Below are 13,276 nucleotides of genomic sequence, written 5' to 3' on the forward strand. Positions count from 1 at the left end.
TATATATATATATATATATATATATATATATATATACCCCAATAATTATCGATCTATTTCTGAGTAATTGTGAAGGATAAAGTTATACAGTAAGGCTACATAGACGGGTAATTCAGTAAACGGAAAAAGGCCAAAAATACCCTTCATCTATAGGCAAAGGTCTAAAAACACCATTCATCCATCTATTTTGCTAAAAATATGTCACGACCCAGACCGTTGTGATTGGCACCCACACTAACCCTCCGGTGGGAGAACCACTACTACAACCCAAACCAAACAACTAAACCAAAAACTAAAGCGTTTAAGTTATGGAAGAAAGTTAAATAGCTAAAGACTGAAGTTTCCATAAACTTTCAAAAGATCTAACAACTAAACAATGCGGAAGAAATAACCTAGAACCTGAAACTTAATGTACCAAAACATCTAAAGTTCAACAAGTCTAAACAAGAAGGGATACAACCCCAATCTAATGAACTAACACTAACTAGAACAAATCTAAGTCCGAAATGGTGGACATAGACGAAAGAGAACTCAGGGCAGCCCGGAAGAATTGGCTCACCCTTGAATTCGAGCGATCACTGATCTTCTAAGCAAGGTCTGTCAGTAGCCGTTTCAAGATGTCCCGTACTCAACAAAGAAAGAGCAAGTGCAATATCAGTACACAACCATAATGTACTGGTAGGATCACAACCATCACCTACCTCAAAACAAGCTTAAAACCCTAAGAAACTTGATCCTTCCCTTTGCGGATTCGTTCCACTTGTTCTTGGTCTGGAAACAATCATAATAAAATAGGAATCAATAAACAATCACCAATTACCCGGATTACTAATAATTCTACGAACCCTAGATCATACACATGATCTTAAGTATCCAAACTAGGGTTTTTTCCACCATAGTTTATAAATCAAAACCCTCCTCCATCGATAATTGCCCATTCATTCTACTACGTTCTACATAACGAAAAACAGATTCGGAGAGTAAAAAACTTACCTGTAGCCTCAAGAATGGTGGAAAACTGTCAAGAGTCGTCTCGGATTTGTTCCTTAGTTCTAAAAATTGAAAAGTCCAGAATAAAGACGTTTTGGGGTTTATTTACGACTTTAAGTCGCGTCGGGCCCGCCACAACGGCACCCACCCCGCTACAGCGGCTCCGCCTTGGCGGCAAAAATCCTGCCTCAGCGGCTTGCACGAAACCAGTGAGCTATTTTAATAAATCCAAGACCCCCATTTCACAACACACTTCTAACTAACGACGCTCAGAAAATCCCCTTCACGCTAAGATCAATTCAGAGAGTTCTACTCGCCCGAATTCAATTCCGTAAAGTCGTACGGATTTCTTAACGAGTTATTTGTCCCCTTATGTAATCAAAATCATAAATAAATCACCCGATTGTTAACAAATTTCCTTACACCTTAATGACTCTAATTTCGTCCAAATCTGGACTAGGTTGGGAAATTTCAAGTTACTATGAAAAAGTCTTCCGACCCAAAAATTTTCCCCGTTGACTTTTCTATAATGATGGAACTCGATCGTTACAATAGATACCAATTTACCCATCACTCATCCTCGAGTGACAAGCTTAGGAAAAATAGGCTAAGAAAGGAATGAAGTAGTACCTCAATCGACGAACAATTGGGAATACTTGTCTTGCATGTCCCTCTCGGTCTCCCAAGTAGCTTTCTCAACTGGACGATGCTTCCATTGAACCTTCACGGACTTAATCTCTTTGGTCCTTAACTTGTGCACATCACGATCAAGAATTGCAATCGATTCCTCCTCATATTGGAGGTCTTTGTCTAACACAATTGAGTCCCATTTAATGATTTCCCATCGCCATGATACCTCTTCAACATGGACACATGAAATATCGGATGAACTCCCGATAAATTTGGAGGCAAAGCCAATCTATATGCTACCGATCCCACACATTCAAGAACCTCAAAGGGACCGATGTATCGCAGACTTAGCTTACCTTTCTTGCCAAATCTCATCACCCCTTTCATGGGTGATACCTTAAGAAGAACATTCTCACTGGTTTAAAACGCCATGTCTCTTACCTTATGTTCCGCATACTTCTTTTGTCTACTCTGTGCTGCTAAAAGCTTGGCTTGAATACTTCTCACCTTATCTTGAACATCCTTCACTAAATCAACCCCCAATGGTTTCACATCCCCAGCCTCGAACCATCATATGGGTGATCTATATCCCCTCCCATAGAGTGCCTCAAATGGTGCCATATCTATGCTAGAGTGATAACTATTATTATATGAGAATTCATACAAAGGTAGGAACTTATCCCAATGCCCTCAAAAGTCAATCACACATGCCCTCAACATGTCTTCTAACACTTGAATAGTCCTCTCTGACTGACCGTCTCTCTATAGATGGACGGTTGTACTAAAAGTGAGTTGTGTGCCCAATTCATCATGTAATTTCCTCCAAAACTTGGATGTAAATTGGGTTCCACGATCTGAGATGATAGAAAAAGGCATCCTATGCAACCTCACTATCTCTTTCACATACACCTTAGCCAATTGTTCAGCATTATAATCTATTCTTACCGGAATAAAGTGGGTTGACTTAGTCAATATATCCACCACTACCCAAATAGAATCAAACTTCCCCAAAGTCTTTGGAAGACCAACCACAAAATCCATGGCTATTCTCTCTCATTTCCATTCCATAATTGACATTCTTTGAAGCAAACCTACAAGCCTTTGATGTTCATACTTCACTTGTTGGCAATTTTGACACTTAGCCACAAACTCCGCTATATCCTTCTTCATGCCAGGTAACCAATAAATTTGTTTCAAATCTCGATACATCTTCGTCACACCCGAATGAATAGAATATCGCGAACCATGAGATTCTGCCAATAATTTTTGAATCAAGTCATCAACTCGACAAACACAAATCCTTCCTTTAAAAATGATCACACCATCCATATCAAGAGTGGTCTCTTGTGCCTTACACATCACAGTTTTCTTTCTAAGCTCCTTCTAATTCTCATCCTCAAATTGTTTAGCCTTGATCTCCTCAATGAATGTGCCCCTTACTTCAATACTAGCTAACACCCCACCTCTTTTTGAGATGCCCAACTGCATGAACTTAGACTCTAAGGTATGAATCTCCTTAGCCAAAGGTCGCTTGGATATACTCAAGCAAGTTAAACTACCCATACTTACCGCTTTTTGACTCAAAGAGATTGCCACCACATTAGCTTTAACCGGATGGTATTGAATGGTGACATCATAATGTTTAAGTAATTCCATCCACCTTCGTTGTTTCAAATTCAAATCATTTTGTGTGAATACATGCTGCAAACTACGATGAGTAGTAAACACTTCACACTTAACACCATAGATATAATGTCGCCAGATCTTAAGAGCAAACACTACCGCTGCCAATTCTAAATCATGCGTTGGATAATTCCTCTCATGCACCTTTAATTGACGCGAGGCATAAGCTATAACATTCTTATCCTGCATCAACACATCACCCAAACCATAATATGAAGCATCATAATAAATAATAAAATCTTTACCTTCCACCGGTAATGCTAAGATAGATGTGGTGGTCAGAAGAGTCTTGAGCTTTTGAAAGCTCTCCTCACATTTTTCAGTCTATTCAAATAGTATTTCCTTTTTGGTAAAACTTATCAAGTGAGTGGCAATAGAAGCAAAATTCTTCACAAATTGACGATAGTAGCTAGCGAGCCCCACAAAACTCCTAACTTCTGTCATAGAGCTAGGCCGAACCCAATCCTTTACCGCCTCAATCTTTTGAGGATCTACCATTACCCTTTTTTTTGAAACTACGTGCCCCAAAATTGCAACCGATTTCAACCAAAATTCACATTTAGAAAATTTAGCATACAACCTTTGTTTTCCAAGAACACCCAAAATGCGAATATGGTCGGCATGCTCTTCCTCACTTTTCGAATAGACGAAAATATCATCAATAAAGACTGCCGAAAGAATTAAGAAACAGTTTGAACACTCCATTCATTAAACTCATGAAAGCTGCATGCGCATTTTGGTCAAACCAAATGACATAACTAGGAACTTATAGTGCCCATAGTGGGTTCTAAACGTCGTGTTGGGCACATCCTCAGGCCTAATTTTCAACTTATGATAGCCAGCCCTTAGATCAATTTTAGAGAAAACTGATGCACCTTGCAATTGGTCAAAAAGATCATTTACTCGACGAAGATGATACTTATTTCAAATAGTGACCCTATTCAACTGCCGGTAATTTATACACATTCTCATACTACCATCTTTTTTCTTAACAAACAAAACTGGAGCACCCCATGGGGAAGCACTAGGATGAATAAATCCCTTATCAAGAAGCTCTTGGATTTGACCCTTAAGCTCTCTTAACTTTGGTGGAGCCATGCGGTATGGAGGGATAAAAATAGGACGAGTACCAGGTTCTAAATCAATGCAGAAGTCTATATCCATATTCGGAGCATACCAGGCAAGTCATTATAAAACACTTCTCTAAACTCTGACACCATAAGAATAGACTCAATGGATGGAGCCTCAATCTCAACATCCCTAATATGAGCCAAATATGCCAAACAGCCCTGCCCTATCAATTTCCTAGCCCGAATGGATGATATGATCTTAGCTTGCTTAGGCTTGTACACCCCATCCCACTCTAATTTTTCCCTTTCTGGAATTTCTAGAGTTACATACTTAGTATTACAATTTAGCACAACATAATAAGGGGACAACCAAGTCATGCCTAAGATTATATCAAAATCAGTCATATTCAAAATTATCAAATCAGCCCAAGTCTAAAAATCCATAAAAAAATAGGACAAGTACGATAGACATGGGTGACTATGACTGACTCTCCAACTAGGGTAGAAACATGGATAGGGGCCTCAAGTATATCACAAATCATAGCAAATTTTGAGGCAAATCGCATGGATACATATGAATAAGTAGAACCCGGATCAAATAACACATTAGCCATCCGATCACAGACAAGAATAATACTTGTGATCATCGCGTTAGACGCCTCTGCCTCATTTTTGCCCGAAAAGGCATAACACTGAGCCCTATTATCTTGACAAGCTACTTCTCTGCCTTGTTGCACGTTACCCCTGCCTGCATTACCATTTTCTCTACCTCCATGGCCTCGTTGATTACTTCCCCGCCCACCTTGTGGACGTTCTCGACCATTATTACCATTTCACGTGGGTACCATTGCTCTAGACTGCTGCTGCACAGAATCTAACACACATGGGTGGGGACAATCCCTCCTCATATGCCCAGGTTATCTACAATTGTAGCAAGTACGATCAAACGATGGTCTGCTACCCGTCGAAGGTGCGACTCCCTGGCTATCCTGAATCAAATTATAAGGTGAAGTTCCCGAGTAATTACCTATAGAGGCGGGTATAGCAGACTGAATTGACTTGGCTGCAAGCGTTGGCCTTCTGGACCCCTTGGAGTAGGAACGTTGAAAGTTACCTGAGTTCTTGGCCCTTTTAGCCAATGCCTTAGCCTGATCGTCTCGCCTCACCCTATCCACTTTCTTCACAAAGTCTGTTACCTCATTAAAGCTCCTCCTTGCAAAAGTCATAGGAACATATAATACTTGCAACTCAGAATTTGGTCCCCTAATAAATAACCAGATTCTCTCTTCCTCAGTAGTCACCAATTGAGTAGCATATCTTAACAAAGCATGGAACTTGGCCTCATAAGCAACCACATACATACCACCTTGCTCCAAAGCCATGAACTCATCCTTCTTACGATCTCTTAAAGTTCTAGGCACATATATTTGTAGAAACAAAGCATGAAATTGGGTCCAAGTAAGTGGAGGTAAAGTTGAAGACCTGCATTCCATGTAAGCTCTCCACCACTACTTGGCCTCACCTTGAAGCTGAAAAGTCACGAAATCAACCCTATAATGATGGACAATTTCCAACTTATGAAGCCTCTCTTAGCAATCTAAGATAAACTCATAAGCATCTTCATTCTCAGAACAAAGAAACACATGAGGCTTAAGCTATAAAAACTTAGTCAGCATTTCATGCTCATTACCAGTCATAACAGAACCCAACAAAAGACGGAAGAAAACATTATTACCTCTTGTTCCACCCGTCTTGGGCATAGTGCTAGCAACAACGGGATTAGTGAGAGCTTGAGTTGCTTGAACAGAAGGAAACACTCCAGGACCAACCAACCCTTTCAAGAATGACATGATCTGTCGAGCTAACACTGGGTCTATGGGAGGAACATCGGTAGTCTCAACTTGCACCTCTTCCTCTTGTCCAACCTCCTCAACATTTTCAACCTCAATATCCTCTTCTATCTCTTCATGATGCACATAAGGGGCCTCATTTTGGGGAATATTTTCGATCGGTACCCCATCTCTAGCAGGCGCTACTCTTCCACGGCCTCTACTCCTAGCTCTTCATCTACCCCTGCCTCGATTGCGACCTCTCGCTGCAGATTCCTCAGCTGGAGCATTGACGGGAGCTACGGGCCTGACGCCGTTAAATCTAGTGTTAACCATCTGTAGACAGAAGAGTGAAAGAGGTTATATACCAATTTGAATCGCCAGATACCAATTGGAATCAAGTCATAGCACGAAAGGAGACAAGAGAAAACAGAGAGATTTTCTAAAGTCCTATAGCCTCTAGAAGAAAAGTAAAGGCGTCCCCATACCATTCCACAAGACTCTATTAGACTTGTTTAGGTACATCAAGATCAACGAACCTAGACTCCGATACCAACTTTGTCACGACCCAGACCGTCGTTATTGACACCCACACTAACCCTCCGGTGGGAGAATCACTACTATAACCCAGACCAAACAACTAAACTTAAAACTAAAGCATTTAAGTTACGAAAGCAAGTTAAATAGATAAAGACTGAAGTTCCCATCTAAACAAAAGATCTAACAACTAAACAATGCGGAAGAAATAACCTAGAACCTGAAAGTCAATGTACCAAAACATCTAAAGTTCAACAAGTCTAAACAAGAAGGGATACAACCCCAATCTAATGAACTAACTCTAACTAGAACAAGTCTAAGTCCAAAATGGTGGACCTATACGAAAGAGAACTCATGGAAGCCCGGAAGAATTGGTTCACCCTTGAATTTGAACGATCACTGATCTTCTAAGCAAGGTATGTCAGTAGCCGCTTGAAGATGCCTTGTACTCAACAAAGAAAGAGCAAGTGCAGTATCAGTATACAACCGTAATGTACTGGTAGGATCACGCGGCTATCCCACTAAGTGCAACATACATTAGTCAATACAACAATATAATCACATGCATATATTGAACATATACAATATTATCAACATTTACGAACAACGAACAACTTCACATTTCTCAAGATACATAATTATATCAAATTGTTGGTCCTCCCATGGAACCCAAACCCAAACCCAAACAGTTGGCATACTGGAAAGTGATATCCGATCCAATGATTATGCCGGAACGTGGCAACCAATCCAAGTTAGTTATGCCGAAACGTGGCAACCAATCCATTCAACACATCATAATCACAATCATAATTATATCCTCAAGATCATACATTTAAGTCATGATTTCATGACAATCATCATTCATCTATCTCATTTACAACAAGTGTGATCAATAATGCAACATTCTTATACATACATATATCATAATGAAGCAAGAACAAACATACATCACACAATCATAGAATCACAATCATCAGCTACCTCGAAACAAGCTTGAAACCCTAAGAAACTTGATCCTTCCCTTTCCGAATTCATTTCGCTTGTTCTTGGTCTACAAACAATCATAATAACATGAGAATCAATAAACAATCACTAATTACCCGTATTACTAATAATTCTATGAACCCTAGATCATACCCATGATCCTAAGTATCCAAACTAGGGCTTTTACACCATTGTTTATAAATCAAAACCCTCCCCCATCGATAATTACCCATTCTACTACGTTCTACAGATAGAAAAATGGATTCGGAGAGTGAAAAACTTACCTTTAGCCTTAAGAATGGTGGAAAATTGTCAAGAGTCGCCTGGGGTTCGTTCCTTAACTCTAAAAATAAAAAAGTTCATAATAAAGACGTTTGGAGTTTATTTACGACTTTAAGTCGCGTCGGGCACGCCACAACGGCACCCATTCCGCTATAACGGCCCCGCCACAACGACACCCACTCCGCTATAACGGCCCCGCCTTGGCGGTAGAAATCCCGCCTCGGCGGCTTGCACGGAACCAGTGAGCTATTTTAATAATTCCAAGACCCCCATTTCACAATACACCTCTAACCAACGACGCTCTGGANGATCTTCTAAGCAAGGTCAGTCAGTAGCCGCTTGAAGATGTCCTGTACTCAACAAAGAAAGAGCAAGTGCAGTATCAGTACACAACCACAGTGTACTGGTAGGATCACGCGACTATCCCACTAAGTGCAACATACATTAGTCAATACAACAATATAATCACATGCATATATCAAACATATACAATATTATCAACATTTACGAACAACGAACAACTTCACATTTCTCAAGATACATAATTATATCAACTCGTTGGTCCTCTCATGGAATCCAAACCCAAACAGTTAGCATATTGGAACGTGGTACTCGATCTAATGATTATGCCAGAATGTGGCAACCGATCCCATAATTATGCCGGAACATGACAACCGATCCAAGTTAGTTATGCCGGAACGTGGCAACCGAACCATTCAACACACCACAATCACAATCACAAGTATATCCTCAAGATCATACATTTAAGTCATGATTTCATGACAATCATCATTCATCTATCTCATTTACTACAAATGTGATCAATAATGCAATATTCATATATATACATGTATCATAATGAAGCAAGAACAAACATACATCACACAATCATAGAATCACAACGATCACCTACCCGAAACAAGCTTGAAACCCTAAGAAACTTGATCATTCCCTTTCCGGATTCGTTCCGCTTGTTCTTGGTCTACAAACAATCATAATAACACGGGAATCAATAAACAATCACTAATTACCCGGATTACTAACAATTCTATGAACCCTAGATCATACCCATGATCCCAAGTATCCAAACTAGGGCTTTTTCCACCATAGTTTCTAAATCAAAACCCTCCCCCATCGATAATTACCCATTTTATTATGTTTTACGAATAGAAAAATGGATTCGGGGAGTGAAAAACTTACCTTTAGCCTCAAGAATGGTGGAAAACTGTCAAGAGTCGCCTGAGGTTCGTTTTTTAGCTCTAAAAATTGAAAAGTGAAGAATAAAGATGTTTGGGGTTTATTTACGACTTTAAGTCGCGTCGGGTCCGCTACAACGACACCCACCCCGCCTTGGCGGCAGAAGTCACGCCTCAACGGCTTGCATGGAACCAGTGAGCTATTTTATTAATTCCAAGACCCCCATTTCACAACACACCTCTAACCAATGACATTAAGAAAATCGCCTTCACGCTAAGATTGATTCCGAAAGTTCTACTTGCCCGAATTCAATTCCATAAAGTCGTACGGATTTCTCAACGAGTTATCTATCCCCTTATGTAATCAAAATCATAAATAAATCACCTGATTGTTACCAGATTTCCCTACACCTTAATGACTCCGATTTCATTCAAATCTGGACTAGGTTGGGAAATTTCAATTTACTATGAAAAAGTTTTCCGACCCAAAATTTTTCCCCATTGGCTTTTCTATAATGACGGAACCCGGTTGTTACAAATACCCCTTCATTCACCTTTATGACTCACTTTTACCCTGGAAATTAACAACTCTTTCTTTATTTTATTTTTTAAAAATTGTTTATTATGTGTTTTTTTTTATTGGGTAGAATAAAAAAAACCTCACCCTCACCAAATGACATGGAAAATCAGATGAACTAAATTTAATTTACAAATTAGAAAATAAAAAAAGGGCTAAGAACTTGAAATGGAGAAGAGATAAAACTTAATTGAAAGATTCAACATTTTTTTGGCAACTAATACTTATTTGTGTCACATTTATATTTACTAGTGTTATGAAAGTTAAAATATTTAAATGGTTGTTAAAACTATATTGCCGGAATAAATGCCGAATTATCTTCATTGTCGGAATAAATGGAGATAATCAGAGAAGATTTTATCACTAACATTGTGCAGCTTGCAATATATATCACCACCAAAATACTCCATTGATTACCAACGATTAAAAGTATGGAATTAAAAACTACCATCATTCCCATCAACCTATAAAACAACATCATCCACAAAGCTTCCCATCTATTCTCCTTTACCAAATAGACATTGTTATCACATAAGCTTATGACCAAATTCACCTGTAGCCACACCAGAATCAGAATCGGTATTTAGGTTCAATTAATCCTAGAGACAGAGGAATTTGGGGTAAGATTCAACAGAGAAACAAGATTAATGGGTCTATGTCCAAATTTCCTCATTTATTCCGGCAATATATATATTTTCAAAAACCAACAAAAAAATTCAATTTTTATAACTTTAGTAAGTAAAAGTTTTTTATAAAATTTGGCTATCGGAAAGTTGATATTTTGTTGGATCTTTAGTTCACTTTATTTCTTCTTATTATCCAGATCTTAACCCTTTTTTTAGTTGCTAATATGTAATATTTAGTTCATCTTGTTTGCCATATCATCAACTTTGGTGGGGTGAGATTTTTTATTTTACCCAATAAGAAATAACACAAAATAAATAATTTTAAAAAATAAAATAAAAAAATGGTTGTTAGTTTTAAGGGCAAAAGTGAGCCAAAAAGATGGATGGAGGGGTATTTTTAACTCAATAGATAGATGAAGGGTAATTTTAGACCTTTTCGTATCGTTTGAGGGTATTTTTGAACCTTTTCCATTCAATAAATTCAAAAGAAAACGAAAAAACTAAACATAAATGTCAGCAATAAAAAGTTAGAAACTTACGTGTAATAAAAATTGAAGTTAAAAGAAAAAGACCTGAGTCTGACACAATTCGATGTGGGATTGCTCACTATTGGGAAAATTGTGCAGAATAACATACATTTAAATCATATTAAATGCTATAGTTACTGTTTAGGAAAATTCTAATTCGCGGCTATAGTGTCGTCCAATCTTGCTATTCGCCTGATTTGTATAATTCGCTTGATAAATCAAGGATTTGTATAATTTAGTTCCTGATTATATAAATTCAAAGTTTTATATATGCTTACCCTAGTTATTTGCATACGATTTGTGAAAATTTCATAATAAATTATCCTGTTTGTATATTGGCAAACGAAATATACAAACGGAGTTCTGAAAAATTTCTAAATGTATAAATACAAAATTTGTGTATACTTATCCTATTTGTATATTCGCAAGCGATATATACAAACAAAAGTATACAACCACTGTCTCCATAGCAAACAAAACTATAGTTATGAAGCGTAATTATCAAAACTATAACTATATAGCCTTATTATGTCTTTTATATTTGCTATTTTTGAAAGGGAGTAAATGTTTATTTGACACCGTTCGTCCATTTGTGTGATCGAAGTATCCATTTTGATTTGTACTTTTAGGAGGGATTACTTTTGATATATGTGCCAAAAAAATGTTTGTTTTGAAGACGAACTCCTTTACTATCTTCAATGTTTTAACTTTAGGAATCATTGATCGTAAGAACAAAGACTTGTCTAAGGGCCTATGTAAACTTTCAAAACTTGTGTTTGTATTCACGTAGAAAATATTATTTTAAAAGTATTTATATATAATATAAGAAAACATAATTTCAAAGATATCTATATATAATACTTCGTCAGTCCCAATTTATATGACTTACATTCCTTTTTAGTCAGTTCAAAAAAGAATGACACATTTCTATATTAAGTAACAATTTGATTTTAAAATGCCCATTTTACTCTTAATGGTTCGGAATGATTTATAGTTACACAAATATTTATCACTTATTTTAGACCACAAATTCCAAAAGTCTTTCTTTCTTTCTTAAATCCGTGTCAAGTTAAAGTAACTCATATAAAATGAGATGGAGGGAGTATAAGAAAATATGATAAGAGGCGGAGGTAGAGGGGTAGGGTGAGGATGAGGCGCGTTGAAGGGTGAGCTAGGAGGAGACAATTATTATGAAATGTCACTTAAGAAATGTGTTTTTCCTATTTCATTACAATAATGATTATATCGTCATGGTTTTATTTCATATTTATATTAATGATTTTTAGGATGCCCGATACAAATTAAAGATCCGTCACGACTATAGAGATTGCATCCCGCTTTTGCGGTACAACAATTAACACAAACTCCAGTATGGTATGTCGATCCAGTATGTGGACAAGTCATGTAAGCAACTTTAGGGTCACATTCTTGACTACAACCCTTGGGTTCATCACTCTTTCCTTCACACACAAACTTGCCCTTTTTACTGTAATAGTAGCAACCCTTGTAACCCGTGCAACAACTGGTGCATCTAGTGGGTTTAACTATAGTTGGTCCTTCTGAACGGGGACATTTTGAATAAGCAATTTTATGATCACATTCCCTGGGACAATGTTTGTTTGGCTTTCTTGGGTCAGACTCTCCTTCACAAATGAACTTTCCGTCAGCACTGTAATAGTGGCAACCCTTGTAGCCTGCACAACATGTGGTACATATGGGGTTTCTTGGACTTCCTTCTGAACGTGGACATATTCCATAGCTAAAATCACCGCATTCTCTAGAACAAGGCTTGGGATCGTGATCATCATGATGGTCATGGTCGTGATCGTGATCATGGTCATGATCATGATCGTGGTCGTGATCGTACGTGGTCTATTGTCGCACTTACAAGGAGAAACATCAATCCTACAACAAATATAAATATATGAAGGATAAAACATATATAACACTACTAGTGTATGTATAAACAAAGAATTTAAAGAGAAAAGTAACTTACCAAGAACAAGCAAGCAAAGAAACTAACTTCTTTGTGAACAGCCATTATAAATGATTAATTAGTACCTTGTTTTCTTTTAATTTTAGGGTGAGGAGTGTGTATCCTCCTTCACCATTTTATAGCAAACGAGTGATTAAATAAAACAAAAAATAGGCAAAATTTCTTCATTATTCTACCTAATTAACATCAATATACAGTCTCCTCAATCGGTAGGATTTACTTTTTTTTGTACTTGCTAGTATAAGTTTGGCGAGGTAGAATCAAATAGAACAAAAAGAGAGTTAGATCTATTCATTATTAAACAGTTATTTGTATTTGACTGATCAATTTTATAAAAATACATCTATCA

The 13,276-nt window shown here is 37.6% G+C and overlaps 1 protein-coding gene across 1 annotated transcript; it reads right to left on the minus strand.

The window, feature by feature from the left end:
* Positions 1 to 12,167: 12,167 nt before the first annotated feature.
* On the minus strand, positions 12,168 to 12,972 carry LOC125858229 (proteinase inhibitor type-2 P303.51-like). The gene is made up of 3 exons (XM_049537941.1): positions 12,924 to 12,972; positions 12,797 to 12,836; positions 12,168 to 12,729 (listed from the first exon to the last, which is right to left on the minus strand). Exons 1-3 carry the CDS (start codon positions 12,970 to 12,972, stop codon positions 12,204 to 12,206), a joined length of 615 nt encoding a protein of 204 aa, XP_049393898.1. The 3' UTR covers positions 12,168 to 12,203.
* Positions 12,973 to 13,276: the final 304 nt, after the last annotated feature.

The sequence above is a fragment of the Solanum stenotomum genome, chromosome 3 (assembly GCF_019186545.1).
Source record: "Solanum stenotomum isolate F172 chromosome 3, ASM1918654v1, whole genome shotgun sequence".
NCBI classification, from domain to species: domain Eukaryota; kingdom Viridiplantae; phylum Streptophyta; class Magnoliopsida; order Solanales; family Solanaceae; genus Solanum; species Solanum stenotomum.